The following is an 18555-nucleotide window of genomic DNA, read 5'->3' as shown; positions in this document are numbered from 1 at the left end:
CAAACACAAAAACCACTAGGGGACCAGTCCTGCAATTTTACTCGCATGAATATTCTCTGAGAAGTTAACAGGCCTACTCATGTGAGGGGGAGTTACATAATCAGACCCTAGGATTGCCTAATTCTTAGCTTCTGCAGCCAGGGGCAAAACAAACATTTATTTCTTGGTCAGCTATCGTCAGACTGCAGTGCAATGTTAAAATCCTCTGCAGTTTAAATCAAACATGTAGCCTTCTTGAAGCATTGACAATCCTGCTCACTGCTCATTTTATCTAAATTTCTTGAAAGGCGAGATAGGGAATTAAAAATTGGTGGTATTTGTTTTTATCTTTCACAGGAAATTTTGATCAGATAACTTTAAGGCAGATCAAATTTTTCTAAACTTTCCTTTGAATAACGCCCCAAGACAATTCACCTGATACAGTAAATAATAAAAAAAAATCAAGAATATGCACTTACCCAGACACATAAAAGCAATACAATATTTTGATCATGGAATTTTATGCAGGTAATACTTAGTATTGCTACTGAAGTGAAAGACAATTGTGTTTATTATACACTTACATAGTGTTCTGTAAGCACTTTCCAGTTAAAGTTTTCTACTGATCAGAGCAGTGGACTGGGAGCTGGGATACTTCGTTATATTTCCTACTCTGTCATCAGCTTTCTGTGTAATCATGGACAGACATCTGCATGGAGGGCATGGTAATGTTCTAATTTATTAAATTAAATTTAAAATTAATCTTTTTTCTGGACTTCCCAATGCATCTAGTCTTCTCTATTTTGTCATTTAGGTGGTCAGATCTTCAGGGAAGTGACACTCCTTATATTTGTGTCTTGTAGGCAGCTGTGAAAATTACTGGCACATAATAAATGCTACTAGCTAGAGGAGAATGAGTGGAAAGGATGCACTCAGTTCTTTGCTATGCAAACAAATATGCGTCTGAGTGTCAACGTTTAGAAATAAGAAAAGGAGTACTTGTGGCACCTTAGAGACTAACAAATTTATTTGAGCATAAGCTTTCGTGAGCTACAGCTCACTTCATCGGATGCATTCAGTGGCTCACGAAAGCTTATGCTCAAATAAATTTGTTAGTCTCTAAGGTGCCACAAGTACTCCTTTTCTTTTTGCGGATATAGACTAACGTGGCTGCTACTCTGAAACTTAACATTTAGAAATGTAACTAGAAGCTCTGCTTCATTTTTCAAAAGGGGTAGTTTTAGAATACAACTGATAAACAGTCATACAAGGACTGCCACAAATGGAAGAGGTAAGCCATAATGAAAATAAAACCATAAACCAACAGGAAGTGTAGTCTAAAGAGTCATTTAAAATATTTTCATGGTGAGTATTTTCTCTAAGAATCCGACTTATGGTATATCAGTCTTTTGTCTCAAATTAATCTATGAACTTTGTGTGTTTCATGTTGCCTCCAATTTGTTCTGGGTTTTATTTTATTTATTTTTAAATAAAGGGGGAAGAGAATGAGAACACAGAAGAGTCTACAATACTCCCAGGGAAAATTCCATACACATGTTTCAGTTTCTCAATGTCAAAGATGACAATTAAATTTACAAGCCTGGTTTCAACAATCCAGCCAGCCTCACATTCGTTAGCTATTCTCTCCAAGTATGTCAATTTAATATGGGAGAGCTACCTTCCTTGAGACATAAAAACCACTTTGGAGTTTCAGGAAGATTACAGTACACCACTGGAATTTTCTTAGTTTATCTAAAATCCTGTAATAAGTCAAATAAAAGATTTTTTTCACCTCCCCTATGGCACAAGTTGCAGCTAATTTGCCTTGAAGTAAAGGGCTTCAGAGAAGTGGCTTTGAACAAAGAAAACGTCTCCAGATGGTTTCACTGAAACACCATCTGAGCATTATTATCAGGGAGATTATTCAGTTCACATTTTGACAATATCCATGCACTCTTCAGCAAGCTGAAAACTCAAAGATGCCAGTAAAAATAATGCCTTAGTATTTCTATCAGAAAACATTTGTAAGTAATGGTGTCTCCCCCTTTGCATGGTCAAAGGTTAGCCACTTAAGTTAAAAACTAACTGGGCAAAGAGAGCAGCAACCCCTGGGGAAGGGCAGATAACAGAGAACAATACAGGGGTCCGTTACCGCCTCTGTTTATACAGCTAGCTTTTAATGGAGCTCTCAACTGAGCTACAATGATTTCTGCCTCAGAGCAAAAGTCTTTAATGCAATTTATCAGGGCTGCACTAACAGTCATTTTGCAAAGGGAGGTTATTGTTAATGGTGAAATGAAACAGAGAGGAAGGGAGGGTACCATTTCTACAATAACTAGCAATAATCTAAATTTGCAATGATGGGAAACAATATCTTCTGAACACCATAGACGAGCTGAGATTAAAATGAGATTTTAGAATCACAGCTTCTTTTCAAATTAGAACAGATAACACAAGTTAATTATTGCATGTGGTGAGAAGGAGCCTGAGCAATATGCTAATGTTCCCCAAACAGAAAAGGACAAAAGACAGCTCTCCTCCTCTATTCTAAGATTTTCCGTGCTATTTTTTCTTCCCTGCCAAGCCTGCTGTGGGATGCTGCACCAGGTCCTCTGTCACTTACCTAAGGGCAGCAGCATGATAAGTGTCAACATAATCTGAAATGAAGAGCTCTCTATTCTTGATCACTGGATCTGTAATAACAAGTTCTCGTCCAGAGTCTGTGAAAAGAGAAAAAGACATTAGCTGCAGAGTCCCAAAGCATCAACCTCTGCGGTTTCACAGGCACTTTGTAGGTTGAAGCCTGAGGTTAATACTTTCTTGAACACACACAGTCATTGAGATGTTAAGATTACACCAACATTGAAAATATAATTTTAAAATAGGGTTTTCTGTGGCACCCACTAAAATAATATTGAGCAGCTCATAAATATGAACGGATCCGTGCTCCCCATTTGGTATGGAAATACTATTAGCCCAATTTTATACAAGGGCTGCTGACAGGAGCTTTCCCTTTGTACCCCTTAAGAAGTATGCAGGAAGGGAACAGCTCTTTTGGGCACAGCAGGAGAAAGTGCCTTGTCTAAAGAGCTCTACAGAGCAAGCACTTTCTTCTGTAACCTCTCACGCCGCCCCCAACCCCCCGCTCTGTCTGATAGACAGTCTGTTCTATACAGTTTTACATGCCGGAGTTTTCTAAAATTTTATACATCATCATTTTGATGAATATCTGTGCACTGGAAGTCAGTGGCGTCATTTTGGCTGTGAAGAACATTTGTTTTCATGTTTTAAAATAGGTAGTTAAAATCCAAAATGCAAACCTTGACTATGGAGTCATCAATGATGCCTTTAATAATCCCTACTTAAGAACATAAAAATAGTTTTTATAGGCACAGATTATGCTACTTAATAGAAGGCACAAAGCTATGAAAAATGTGGGCTTTGGCCTTGTGCCCATATTTGCAGGGTTAAACATTTAAACTGAACCAGTGAGAGTGAATCATTAGACTTATGCAGATTTTACTACAGCACATACAAAAACGACCCTCCTAACATCACCATTAAAGAGAAAATATACATAGATTTATTCCACTGTATGCCAATCTATTTGGATACTTAAATATGAGTGGCAGTGTTCCATTTTTAAAGCATGACTTTTTTGTTGATTTTTTTTTTTTTTTTTTTTTTGAGATCACAATTCACCTCCAAAGGTTTTACGCGTTTTTGAGGCTGCCCCAAGGAAATTTCCAGCCAGGAAGAGTGGAATCAAGTTTTATGGCTCTCTTGAAGCCCAGGCAAAAATGATCCTGGAAGATTTAAGAATTCCTGTCTCTGCCACTATTATGAAGACCAACAGTTAATTATTTTGCAGCTGGGATGGGACATCAGAGGATGGATCACTCGACAATTGCCCTGTTCTGTTCATTCCCTCTGAAGCATCTGGCACTGGCCGCTGTCGGAAGACAGGACACTGGGCGAGATGGACCATTGGTCTGACCCAGTATGGCCATTCCTATTTAGTCCAAAAAACGGTGGGTGGAAGAGAGGGGAAAGAATCAGTTAGCAATGCTTCCAATGAAACACTAACTGTTGTACTATGTGACAGCGAGTGCTAATACACATTAGAATAAGGCTAAATAATCACGCCTCGGCAAGAACTTAGATCTAATACGTATGTCAGAGGCATCCAAGAGTAAAAGGGGCTACATGATTTATCCTTAACGCAACTTGATCTCATAAATGTTAATTATTTGTATAGTCCAAAAAAACCTCAAGGGATGCCAATAACTTTACCCATCTGCTGTCTCCAAGTACAACATTAAATACATACAGTACATACATACATACAGTAAATCATCATAACTGAGATGCAGCAGATAATAGCTATGGTTAGGGCCCATATGCTGCTAAAATGAACCCGGGCATAGATATTCAGGGACCTCATCATCTGCATTCTAATGTCTGGCTCACACTGACAATTCTTATCTCACATCCCTATGCAAAAACATTTATCTTGTTTTTCAGAGACTGGTAAGCACCCCTTGACCCCAGTAAATGACCAGGTAGAAGCAAGTTAAGATTGACCCTACAGAGGATGACTCACCATTCTCGTTGTGTCGGTCCTGAACCAAATGCTGATAGACTGAATCTGGGACTTCAGACTGGCGATAGTACCATTTGACATTCATAAGGAGATGATCCCGTTTGCTCTGAAAGAGAAGGTCTAAGGCATTACTGAAAAGGAATTGAGATAATGGCTGCCACACACACCTTCCAAAGCAATAAACTTAAGTACCACTGAACAAAATCTCAGGTCAGGAGAATCAAAAGTAGAAAAATTTTCACATAACATAACAAACCCCAAGGGCAGTGGTACTTGTAGCACAGGAGGCCTTCATCCTTAATAAGACTAAAGAGAACAAGTGACATCCATTTCCATGCAACGTTAGGTGCACTTGCTTGACCAGCCAACACCAAACCTGGAAGTGGGGAGTCAGCAGCATCCTTAGGCTCTCACTGCACTCAAGCAATCTTCTTACCCATCAATTTCCAACAAATCCAAAGTAATATTAGCCAGATACAGAGGAGCTACAATCAACTCCTTCCTGGCAGCAAAAAGAATAGAAACCCAATGGGGCCATTTTTAGACAGCAGACTTCCCACAAGCCTTCCCAGTGAGACATTGCTTTGACCATCATGTTTATGAATCTAACCCACAGTTACCAACTTCTCAACCAGAAGTTAAAATGTAAATCCCTCTCACCAAGAGAATAATTTGTAGATAAAGAAAATTATGACATGTATAGAATCTTTGCTTCAATGTGTCTCTGAATCCCTCAATAGCCAATTCTTGCTGCTACTCCAGAACACTTACGAAAACAGAGGAAGGCCTAAAGGGAAATTAACATTCCTTCAGAATGAGGCAACTGCAAGCACAGAATGTTTATTTTTTACATTGCAATTTTCCTACCAGTTCTAAGACCGCCCTCAAAATATTTAAATTTAGATTAAAAATATTTATGGATTGTTTAGTCAAAGTTCTTGCTGTCCCTCCAGTCCCCTTTAGCCTGTTATAACAATGTCTATTATTCTTATTTAATCAAAAACACGCAGAACTTGCAATTAAACACTGTTCTTTAAGCCTCTGGTTAAAAAAACACATGTAATACCATAGAAGAGCCAGCTAGTGGCAGCATTGTGTCAAAAAAAAGATCTCCAAACACTATTACTACCACATGTGCTGTATACTTTGACTTGAAAAAACAGTTCAGAAAAACAAACTGCAATGAAAATGTGTCCAAGCTTCAGAGAAGAACCTACACTTTGTTGAAGATTTAGAGAAATAACGTCAAAGATAAATGACTTGCCTGATGTACCAGGTTCACTGGCTAATATCACTATCCCCGAAAGTACCTTAAGTCGGCCCACCCTTTTTAAATCTCCGCGACATTTCATAGGCAGGAAGGGTAACTGTGGGTCTAAAGGTTTTGTTCTCCTCTTAATGAAAGTGCATAAATTCTCTTAATGATAATGAGTTACATGCAAGCACTGGGGGAAAGAAAGCTTACCAGCAGTAACTGCAGTTCTTTGAAAGAGCTGTCTCTGCATATTCCCAGTTGGGGAAATGTGCTCTCTCTCTCTCTCTGCACTGCAAATCTTTAGAAACTCTAGGAAAGCAAAAAGAAAAGGAGCACTCCTTTTCTTTTTGCAGATACAGGTTACTCTGAAATTTAGGAAAGCAGTGCTTCCTGTGTCCTCACCACCACTCCTCACAACTCTGAAAGCTCAGAGTGGAGGTCACAAGAGCCCACACGGTCTCTAACCACCTCAGTTCCTTCCACTAAACGCCAACGTCCTTCAGAGAGTAGAACTCCAAGGATAAGAGGGAAGATGCAGGGGAGCATGAAAATGCAGAAGCAATGCTCTCAAAGAACAAAACTACAATTTCTTTGAGGTGACCTCTCCATGTTCCCATTTGTAGGGTCTAGCGAGCGTGACACCTCCCAAGAAGGAGGCATAAGGGTTTTTAATTAAACAAAGATTACAAAACTGCTCTCCCAAACCAAACCACTACAGATGCCCAGTCAAGAGAATAGTGCTGAGTAAACATGAGAAAAGAGCTTCAGGTAGAAGGCCGACAGATTTCTACCATGATAATGTTACGAAGGCAGGCTCTCAATGCCATCTTGGCCCTGGCAGAGTGAGCTCTAACAACCTGAGATACTGACACCATAGAAAATGCATAATGTTTCAATGCATCACCTAATCTGGTTAGGTATAAACTGATTGCGGAATCAAAAACTGATTTCCCAAATACCTTAGGACAATCCAAAATCAAAACTCAAAGTCCTCTGAATATCTAGGATAGGTAGGCTAGTTTCCCACTGGTAAGAAGGTAGTTTGGGGAGATTAGTGGTCCGTTTTGAGTGGAACACTAGATGCTACTTTAGGTAAAAAATTTGGATGGAACAAAGGAGAACTTTTTCCTCTGTGGAAGACCACGAATGTGGTTGCAGAGGAAGAGAACAGCCCCCAAAGCCTGCAACTCACTTTTCTTGCAGATCTAACTGATTTAAAATGTTGTTGTGAGAGAGGCAGAAGACAGAGCATTCAAAAGGTGCCTCCATTAACTGTGTCTCACCCCCAATGAGATCTCACATGCGACAGGTTCTCGGACTGGTGGAGATAGTAAACACTGCTTTGAGGGATCCTGCAACTGTCGGATGGCTGACAATTTTACAGTTGTCATTTGGTGGTAATGCAGGTAAGTGCTCTTTGATTGAGGACAAGGACAGCCTGAGACAAGATATCTTGGGAATAACATGTAGTTCAAAATCAATTAAACAAGAGCAGAAAATGGAGACAGGCTATTTGCTGCCCCCAGAGAAAACTGTTTCCATCTGGGGGAAACAACACTTCAGCATGAAAGCTTTTCTTGGGTTGCAGCAAGACAATCCATGCTCTTGCAGAACATACTAGATCATAAATAGTCAGTGTCTCAGGAGCCAAGCCATGAGGTGAAAAGACGGCAGATTGAGGAGTAGAATGGGTTAGAACGGAGACTATCTAGTGATGGTACTCGTGAGTGCCAGGAGTTCCAAGTATTACTCTCATCCAGCCCAACCTGGAATGACAAGAATGAACGAGGCACCTTGTCCTGTCTAATCACCGAAGTAAGTAATGAAATCAGTGGGAAAGTATTTATCAGATCTATGCTCTAGTCCAACAGAAGCAAATTTGTCATCAGGTTTCTCTCCACCTTTCCTCTGGAGCAAAACAGAAGACACTGTACTTCTGCTTCCTTCAGAGAGATCTATGGAAAGACATCCTCATCTCCTGGACAAGATGATCCAACTGCTTCACAGACGGCTCTGCTCATGTAGTCTGCAACTTAACATGCCCAAGGACCTGCTTTCTTTGCCAGCAAGGCAGAAGAGCCACAGGATGAGTCCAATGAGTCAGATAAGTGTCAGAGGACCATCTCCTCCCAACACAATGAATATCAGAGAACCCCCAACCCCCTGTTTGTTAAGAGAGTACTGCTGTTGTGTCATCCATCATCATTTGAACTATGTGGTCTCTGAATAAAGATAAAGCAGAAATAAAAGCCTGTCATAGGGCCCACAGCTCTAGAACTTGATAGGGAATTTGGCTTCTTATGGATTCCAGCCACCACGTTCTCACTTGTGAGTGAGTACCCAACCTAGAATGGAGACATCTAGGATGGTTTCTGATGGAGAAGACTCCTGTCAGTACACTGTCCTTTAGTCTCGAACAAAGACAACAGTGAAGGTGCCTTCATGTCTCCTATGTTCAGAGCACAATTTACTGCCAGCCCATGAGATCCAAAAAAATTCACTTGGCAAGTGTTGAAAAAGCCTTCAGCGGAAGAACTCAGATGCAAGGGTATAAAGATTTTCTTCTGGCTATCTATGACCTAAGTAGTGACCCAGGGATCCCCTCTAAGTCTTGACAAGTACAAGCATAAATCAGCTAATTGTCCAAGTATGCATACACGCATATTCCCTGATGCCTGAGGAATGCTGCCACCATGGCAAAACCCTTCGTGAACACTACCTAGAAGCTACAATTCCCTTTGTCACAACAGCTACCCGGGTAAGCCTCTAATGCCACGCTGGATGGTGCAGAAGCCAATCCTGACAGCACCTGGGACAGGGAGTCCGAATCAGGAGTTACATCCTCCAGATCCGAAGGAGAACCACCACTGGATCATGCCAGCACAAAACTGGAACTTAGTGAATGACAGAAGTGAGTCAGCCTGGAGAGAGCCACACCATCACCAGAGATGGAGAGCTTGACAGAGTTCTAAGGGCACCTAAACAAATACTTTGCTTCAGTTTTTAATGAGACTAAGGGGCAGTGGCAGGATGGCTAATGACAACAAGGATATGGAGAAAGAAATTACCACATTCGAGGTTTCAGAGTAACAGCCGTGTTAGTCTGTATTCGCAAAAAGAAAAGGAGTGCTTGTCGCACCTTAGAGACTAACCAATTTATTTGAGCATAAGCTTTCGTGAGCTACAGCTCACTTCATCGGTGAAAGTCAAACTCAAAAAGCTTAATGGGACTAAATTGGGGTGCCTGGATAATCTCTATACAAGAATATTAAAGGAACTGGCACATGAAATTGCAAGCCCACTAGCAAGGATTTTTAATTAATCTGCAAACTTGGGGATCGTACCCTATGATTGGAGAATTGCTAACATAATTTTAAGAAAGGGAAAAAAATGACCCAGGAAACTACAGGCCTGTTCATTTGACCTCAATTGTATGCTAGGTCTTGGAACAAATTTTGAAAGAGAAAGTAGTAAAGGACATAGAGGTGAATGATAACTGGGATAAAATACAACATGGTTTTACAAAAGGTAGATCGTGCCACACCAGCCTGAAATCCTTTTTTGAGAATTTTTCTAGACAAAGGAAATACATAGATAGATAGATACATAGATATTAAGGTCAGAAGGGACCATTATGATCATCTAGTCTGACCTCCTGCACAATGCAGGCCACAGAATCTCACCCACCCACTCCTGCAATAAACCTCTCACCTATGTCTGAGCTTATTGAAGTCCTCAAATCATGGTTTAAAGACTTCAAGGAGCAGAGAATCCTCCAGCAAGTGACCCGTGCCCCATGCTACAGAGGAAGGAAAAAAAACCCTCCAGGGCTTCTTCCAATCTGCCCTGGAAGAAAATTCCTTCCCAACCCCAAATATGGCAATCAGCTGAACCCTGAGCATATGGGCAAGATTCACCAGCCAGAAATGCAGAAGATCTAACTGACCTGGAATTCAGCAAGGCATTTGATACAGTTCCACACTGGAAAGTATTAGTTAAATCAGAGAAGATGGGGATTAATAGGAGAACTGAAAGGTGGATAAGAAACTTGTTAATAAAGAGGCAACTACAATAAGTCATACTGAAAAAAGAACGGTCAGGCTGGAGGAAGGTTACTAGTGGAGTGCCTCAGAGATTAGTCTTGTGAACAATTTTATTTAACAGTTGTATTACTGACGTCAGCACAAAAAGTGAGAGTGCACTATAAAATTTGCAAATGACATTGGTAAATAGCCAATACTGAGGCGGACCGGAATATCATACAAGAAGATCTGGATGACTTTGTAAACTAGAGTAATAGAAATAGGATGAAATTTAATACTGCAAAGTCATGCATTTAGGATTAACAACAAGAATTTCTGTTCTAAGCTGAGGACACATCAGTTGGAAGTGACAGAGGAGGAGAAAGATCTGGCTGTATTCATTGGTCACAGGATAACTATGAGCTGTCAATGTGATGCAGCTGTGAAAAAGGCTAATGCAGTCGTAGGACGCATCAGGCAAGGTATTTCCAGTAGAGACAGGGAAGTGTTAGTACCATTACACAAGGTACTAGTGAGATTTCATCTGGAATACTGTGCGCAGTTCTGATCTCCCATGTTCAAGAAAGATTCATTCAAACTGGTACAGGTGCAGAGGAGGACTACTGGGAGGCTCCAAAGAATGGAAAACCTACCTTATGAGAGGAGACTCAAAGAGCTTGGCTTGTTTAGCCTAACCAAAAGAAGGCTGAGGGGAGATAGGATTGTTCTCTATAAATACATCAGAGGGTTTCTAACCATCAGAGGAGTGAAGTTCTGGAACAGCCTTCCAAGGGGAGCAGTGGGGGAAAAAAACCTAACTGGCTTTTGAGACTGAGTTTGGTAAGTTTATGGAGGAAATGATGGGATGCCTACAATGGCATGTGGTCCATCAGCAACTGCCAGGAACAAAAATCCTCAACTGCTGGAGACAGGAGACTAGATGGGGAGGGCTCAGTTACTACAGAGAATTCTTTCCCAGGTATCTGCCTGGCGGGTCTTACCCACATGGTCAGAGTCCACCTAATCACCATATTTGGAGTCGGGAAGGAATTTTGCCATGGATCAGATTGGGAGAGAGCCCTCCCCTACCTCAGGGGGAAGGAGGGCTCCTTCCTCTGCAGCATGGGGCACAGATCACTTGCAGGTTGAAACTAGTGTAAATGGTGGATTCTATGTAACTTGAAGTCTTTAAACCATGATTTGAAGACTTCAGTAACTCAGCCAGAGGTTAGGTGTCTATTGCAGGAGTGGGTGAGGTTCTGTGGCGTGCAATATGCAGGAAGTCAGACTAGATGATCACAAAGCTCCATTCTGACCTTAAAATCTATGAGTCTGGTATTACAGGAAGAGCTGGACGCAAGTGTGGCACCAAGTAAGCGAGAACCAAGACCTCTGATCTGCCCATCCATGCCAGGTAGCCACAGCAACATTTATCCTTCCTCCTCTCTGACAACACCAAGTCCCCCCGTGCAAGGAACCAACCAAACTCAGCATCCTCTTACCCTTATGCTTGAGGGACAGAAAAGCAGAACTGAGTACTCGAATGCTGAGTATCAACAAGATGCTAGATTCAAGGAGAGTTTGACACCAATTAGCTGAAGGCTTCCCATGTACAGACAGACTGTGGCCCCAAGGAAATCATACCAGCTAATTCCTATCTGGAAAGTGGCACCATCTAAGTTTCTGGCACCTCAGCATCACCAGATTGACAGGAGCCTGGTTCCCATTCCAGTGCACTTCCATTCTGGAAGTGGCAGTGCGTTTTTCTTTTAACTGGTACCCAAGGTAGGTGGTAGTTCTGGCACTGATGACTTCTGCTCTCTATCCCCTCACTTCCCAGACAGGAACAGGACGCCAAACAAAGGATGGATCTGGGGACTTCCTGGCTCAGAGGCCTCCCTCAAGAGGAAGGCTTGGAGTCAAGGGTGCTTGTACTTCTGTGCCGAAACTGGACCACCAGGCTGAACCACCACTAACGAATAGCTTTCCCCAAGGCACAGGAGGCAGCCGTATGTGCATCCAGGGAGATGGAGGGGCATGAAATATGCAATTTAAACCTAGTATTTGTTATCTTTTGGATGGGATGGGATGTCCAAAACAAAAAACGAGAGGTGGACCAGGAATGTGAACTGTGACTACCTACAATTACTCTTCTAAAATGTAGCTAAACTATTAAGAGTTTGAACTGTAACAGGAAATCAGCAGGAGAGTTTTGGGCAAAAAACCCTACACCAGACACACACAATTTTCCAGGCAACGGCAAAGCCCACCATGGAAAGGAAGAAGATAAAGTAGTGGCGTGTATGGCCTCATATAACCTCAGCTCTGACCATTCAGTGCCATGAGGGGACATTGCTGCAATCCCGAAGGGCACTGCTTTCCTGGGAAACTGACGCTTAGCAGCACTGCAGGAGGAGGCATCCCACAAGTGGCAATATGGAGAGGCCACATTTTTTTTTTTAATATAATTTCTTCAAGGTCCACTATACTTTATCAAGTTAAAGACAGACTTGTGGCTAAAGGAGAGAAGTAGGAGTTTTGGTCTCCTTTCCAGTTTGTGCAATGGACCACCTGTACAACCATGGGCAGATCACTTAACATCTCTCTGTCCCTCAATTCTCTGATCCATAAAATAGAGTCGATAGTACTTCCTTCTCTAGCAAGGGTTTGAGGGTTAATTCATTAATATCTATAAAGAACCCCAACATCCATGCATGCAGCATTGGACACGGGTCACTTGCTGGTTTAAACAAGTGTCAATGGCGTATTCTCTGTAATGCTAAATCTTTACATCATGATTTGAGGATGTCAGTAACTCAGCCAGAGGTTACAGGTCTATTACAGAAGTGGATGGGTGAGGTTCTGTGGCCTGCAATGTGCAGGAGGACAGACTAGATAATTATAATGGCCCCTTCTGGCCTTAAAGTCTATGAGAAGATGCTATTAGAAGGTCAAAGTACCATATAAATATACCTTATTTTAAGGCATGTTGCTCTTTGTCTGTTATTTTGGTAGAAAAAAAACAGTTATTTTTCAGCAAATCCATGGTTTCATGTAAAGCCTTATTCCCGTTGCTCACAGTCTGCCCACTCCCTGGGCTCATCTTACTTCACCTTCTAATTTGCAAATGACTAGCAGCAGAACTAAAAAAATGACAGAGATTTGGGTAGAGACTAGGGAAAGGAGAAATGCCCATTTAGACAGCAATTAATTTTGGCAGTCTTTTAACCCATAGAAAGCCAGAAGTCTTAAATATTTGGCTTCATACTGAGTGCCTGTGGCAACCCTAACACAGTAACACAAGCTAGCAGATATTCCAGTTCTGTTTAAACTGGGAAATACTTGCCAATACCCATCTACTGGTGTTCTTTTCACCCCAGGCTCACTAGTCTCCTTTTTTTTAGGTTTTATCTTTTCCCTACAATCCACACCTCCAAATTTAATAAAACAAATGTATGTCTGCATTGCATCCCCTTGCCAGTTTCACAATTTCACCAGCAACTCATCAGTTTCAACAAAAGGTGGCACAGAGATCCAGGTCAGCAAGAATTACACACAGGAGGTAGGAATCTCCAACCCCATTGATGCAGCATTTGAAGAGACTCTGGAAAAGGTGAACTGACTCAGTGGACTTGATTTAAAGAAAAAAATTAACCCCCTAAATTGAAAGCCTTGATTGTAGCTTTTAATTTTTCTTCTTGTTGGCTTTGCAATATTAATAAAAAGGGAAATTATTTCACAGTACCAGGGGGGAGGGGAGGAAGGGCGGTGTTGCAACTGTGGACTGAGTAGCAAGATTTATTTAGATTTCCCTTTTACACAAAGGCACCTAACACAGAGTTTACATGGTAGTGGCCTGACCTCAGAATACATTTGCCATGTTGCTATAGCCACGTACCTATGAAATATTTGAAAATGAATCCAACAAAGGAGCCCACCTGTTACAAAATTAGAAGACCACTACACTGCCAAGTTAACTGATCAGTGCAGGGCCTGTATTTGAGACAGTGTAACATGTGAGGAAACATTTCCTTAAAATAAATAAATGAGTTGTTTAAACATGCATTTCTTGGGCTGAAGGCATGGGGCTTCTAATTAATGCATAATGAGGTTACTCAAGATGATCTCAATGAATCTCACCGTTTTACTGATGGGAGTAACCCAGACCTGAAAATCAAAATTATGCATATATGTATTTAAGGGAGGTGGCGTGATTGTAAAGCTAACAATGAAACTTTTAAAATTAGTGAGAGGAAGGAATGATGCGTACCAAAGGAGAGCACAATCATGAGCACAGGTTACTGTGGAGTTATCCCCTTAAAGTAATTAAATACTGTTTTACCTTTTTTTTTTTTTTTTTTAAGGATGGTGTCTTCAAAGGACACTGATAGGATTAATTGAACAAAAAGTCACCCTACACTGAACCCTGCCACGCGATTTCAGGAACAGTACTGACTGCTTTAGATTGATAGTTCCAGTTATAGTCCTGAAGAGGCAAATAAGAAAGGGGGGGGGACATTAAAGGGGCTTTTATACCATACAAAAAAGTTTTATTCTCTGTCTGTACCCTTTCTAGGAAGCTCAGAGGCAGGAATAATACACTTTTAGAACTTCGTAACTGGGATGGGGAAGAAGGTGGAATTAAATATTTGATTGCATAACCAGAGTTTCAAAGTTCTGTGGATAATCACATATTTGCAGACATCTTTTGGGGTATGGAAACAAAGCACCAATTTCCTGTGCTTTGCACCCCTAAAAGGAAAGTTACTGCAGTAAAAACAGGCACTTGAAATGCAATTTAAAAGAAAGAACAGGGTAGAAACTCTGCCAGCTGACTAACCCGTCAGCCAGCGAGAACTGAATGTACAGACACCATGTTTCAAAATGGATGGGCAACATTTACTCCAGAATGCTGACTTGTTCCTTCTTTTTCATCATTCAGTGCACCTATATGGCAGGACAATGGCTGCAAGCAGAATGCAGCAACAACAAAACATGCTGCTGTTTACAATCGAGGTGTGCAAATAACTAGTTATATATAAATCCCTAGACAGATGATGCAACTAAAAATATGCTGACATACTAATTTGCTGCAATCTTTGTTCCACCAATATCAAAAAGTATTTTTCAAATCAGAGCTACCCTTTAAGGTCTCTTGTTACAGTGATTGCGCTTTTTGTCCAATTAATTTAAAAGCATACTCTTGAAAATTGTTCTGAATATCTACTCTCCAGCAGGGCATTTTTTAAAAATCTGATCTTCCAATCTCACTGAAAATATAAAAATGTCTATGAGAATCTTGTTCCTTACAATTATATCAGTCTTTGCAACAAAATTCCTAGACATACTGTACTGCGTGCCAAGTTTCCAAGTCAAACTATAGTCAGTTACAGAGTAGATTGTACCACGATGTCTCAAGATGCCAACTTGTGACAGCCTTTTTTTTTTTTTTTTTAAAGGACCCGTGTGTGCCCACCAGAACAAATGTCCTCTTGTTAGCTAAGTGTTATATAGATCTTTTAAAGACATTCATACAAAAGCTACAGACAGGCAGATATTTATGAAATTCAGAACTAGCATGCATCCTCAGAATGGCAACTATTTTTAAGTTTCTTTTTATTGAATTTAGAAGGTTCTCTTTCCCCTTTAGCTTCTCTCTTCCACTGAATAAAAACTGTGTCAACTACTGCTGGAATATTTCAGAATAAAAGAGCAGGTAGGTTTTTCCAACCACAGATCCTGAAAATAAAGACTATACCTGGCTTGTAAATAAAACATGTTACTTAGCAACCCGTTTGCAACACAAACACTTCATCCATTTCCATGTGAAATAAATTATCCCTTTATTCTGGAGTACGAACTACAATTCCAAATAGTCTATAAAAGTGGCACAAGTATCTTTTGGGTTCAATTAAATTCATTTGACAAATCAAAAGTAGCAAGCCTCTTTCTTAACATACACGTTTTTAAAAACCTAGCTATTGCACATTAATATTCAAATCTCTTGTAAAGCTTTCACAGGGTCAGAATATCTTCCCAGGGTTATGATTAACAAATTGTGCAAATGGTCACAGATGTCCCACAGATCCTCTCCAAGTGGTTTAAGCAGTTTCTCTCATTACTTGCCCTATTTAGTTACTATGTTAAATCACAAGTAGCTTTGGAAGCAATATACAGTACATTGGAGATGACAGATGGACATGCTGGATTCAGTGAGCAGTAGCTATTTCAAAGTGGCAAACAGGAAGGTGGAAAACAAGGAAAAGGAAAATCTCTCCTTCCTTTAAAATTCCTATTCAGAACTGAAATCCTTTACACAAAAAGATCAGCTGATAAATTCTAGGGTAAGAGATCTTAACACATTAACTTAAATATTTTAAAATAACCTCCCCTTTAAAAGAAACACTTTACATGCTGCCATGTGCAGACGCTCTGACCCACAAAACTAGTTTTTAAATTGACATTATCTTTTATTATTGTGGATTATTTGAATGTATTAACAATCTTTTGAACAATGTTTGTCTCTGAAATGGAATCATTTTTTGTTCCAGGGAACAGTTCCAATTATGCTTAACAACACAGAACGGACCTGTCTTTAATCAAAGGGCAGTAGATTTTGCTTGCTTCACTGATTGATTTTTTTTCCTGTGTGTAGAATTGCTACCAACCTTTTGTCTCCTGCTGTAGGAGAAATTACTTCAGTACTTGCTTATTTTCAAATGAAAACCAGGAATACTTTTATTAACCCTCTGGAAAAAAATCAAAATCAGAAGGTGAAGAGATTGTGGCAGGCATGTATTTTCTTCCTGTTTTAGGTTGAAAGTGTTGGTTCCAGGCTTCCTCAAGGTCACAACTGCACCCTCAGGACAATACTTTCTGTACTCTTGATTTCTTGACTAAACTATGAAAATAAAAATACCAAACAGCTGTTTATAAACCAAAAACCCATCTTGGCAACATAAAGGTCATCTTTAGAACTGAAACATGTGAGAGTAGTCAGCATATTTACTTAGAAATTAATCTTGTTCATCATCAATTTGATATGAACATGAGTGGTGATGCAAATGATTGCTACTAAACCTAGTAATATTGCCAAAAAAATTAGAGTGCTCAGATTCAGCAAGGAAGACCGACATTAACTAGGTTAGTAAGAGTGTGAAATATGGCACTATGCTATCGAATCTTCCCTGCACCTCAAATGGAACAACTCAAGAAGGCTGCCTTTTGGCTCCTGTCCTCTTAACCTGAACCAACACAAAGACTGCAACCTTTAAACCTGTTAGTGTTATCTAATGACTGTTCCATCTACAAGAGCTTTTCTAATAGAAACATGCCTTGATGGCTTATCTCAGTGCACAAGCCAGGCCACAAAGAACCGTGGGCTTGATTGAGCACAGTAATGGAAGGCAGGAAATGAGAAGGCTTGGTTAAGCCGCGGATAATCGATCAGCGTATTCAGTGAAGTGTGAGCTGAGCTAGGAATAAGCTGCTTGGGGTATCAAATATTGCTGCTTCCAGAGTAAAGTCCTATTTCTGTGATCTATGTAGGAGAAATAATTTATTGACAAAACAATATAGGATTTTTTCACGTCTCCCTCTTGACATTTTGTGATTGTTTACAGCAAAAAATTCTCTCTAACCCCTCTCCATACAACTTTAATAGATGAAACTGCTTCTGGAATTCATGAAGCCACTTCAGTATGGTGCAAATTAATTCATGGCCTTGTTTGTCTTTAACTCTTAGAAATCTACGAAATATTGTATTTGCCTTTTTCTCCCCCACAAAATCCAAACGTTTATATTTCTCTACATACAAAGATGCACAGACAAATCTCTGGGAGCGTACTATTCCTAAAGATTACGTAAGCATGGTTACATAGTTAAAAGACCATTTTTCTATCTACACATACAAGACATGGAGATTCCTTGGGGCATGGCCATGCTGCCTGCAGTTTGAACTACAGGAACGTGAACAGCAGCATGCCCCGAAATCCTGCACTGTAATTCCCTTGCGTGGACGTGGCAGGCACAAACTTAAAGGTCCCTAGTAGTACTGTTTGAAGAGGACCTGGGGACCTTTAAGTTCTCATCCACAGCATCTACACAGGAGACTTACTGCACAGCACTTTGCTGACACAACAATTCATGCCCCCATAGCCCAAACTACAGGGCAATGTAGATATGCCCTTAGTTTGATGAGAATTACACTAAGTGTAAAAATTCTACATCTGAATTTCAATAAGATTTAAACCACTGCTGTTCAGATACACGTGTATTATATACAAAGTGTGTGTTAGTTTGTGCAGAACTGGTTCCAGTTTAAATCACCATAAAAGGTGTGCCAATCCCATACACTGTTTTGAAAATGTCAACCTATACACGCATGCACACATTATACAACTGTTACTGTTGCCTTAAGCCTACACATTTGAACGCATGAAGATTTTTCTTTATTTTGGGGTTACAAGGAGAATCAAAATCAGTCTTAAAATGGGACTATAACTGCCATCTGAACTGCTCACTCTCCATGACACACATACCCAATTCTTGCAGAGATGGAACTGGAACACTAGTTTTTTAGTTCCTAAGATACAGGCCTCCACTACTTCAGATGAAGAAAGAGCTCTGTTGACCGTTAGCTACAGAAAGACCCTCTTACTCGTTTGACGCTACAGCCAGGTAATAAAACAACATTA

At 40.4% G+C, this 18555-nt stretch overlaps 1 protein-coding gene across 8 annotated transcripts in view; it reads right to left on the bottom strand.

The window, feature by feature from the left end:
- The window catches only part of RERE (arginine-glutamic acid dipeptide repeats), a 396332-nt gene that overhangs the window by 174685 nt on the left and 203092 nt on the right, over window positions 1–18555 (bottom strand). For 7 of the 8 annotated variants that reach the window (XM_037881385.2, XM_037881387.2, XM_037881386.2 and 4 more), the window contains exons 4-5: window positions 4583–4688; window positions 2603–2699 (exon numbers count right to left, since the gene is read on the bottom strand). In XM_037881385.2, coding sequence (XP_037737313.1) covers window positions 2603–2699; window positions 4583–4688 — 203 coding nt within the window. Of the gene's footprint in view, window positions 1–2602; window positions 2700–3681; window positions 3972–4582; window positions 4689–18555 lie in introns of those variants that run through there. The other variant, XM_043531926.1, reaches the window with a different exon arrangement.

Source organism: Chelonia mydas, chromosome 18 (assembly GCF_015237465.2).
Source record: "Chelonia mydas isolate rCheMyd1 chromosome 18, rCheMyd1.pri.v2, whole genome shotgun sequence".
Lineage (NCBI taxonomy): Eukaryota > Metazoa > Chordata > Testudines > Cheloniidae > Chelonia > Chelonia mydas.
This window is presented reverse-complemented; position numbering and strand designations above follow the sequence as displayed.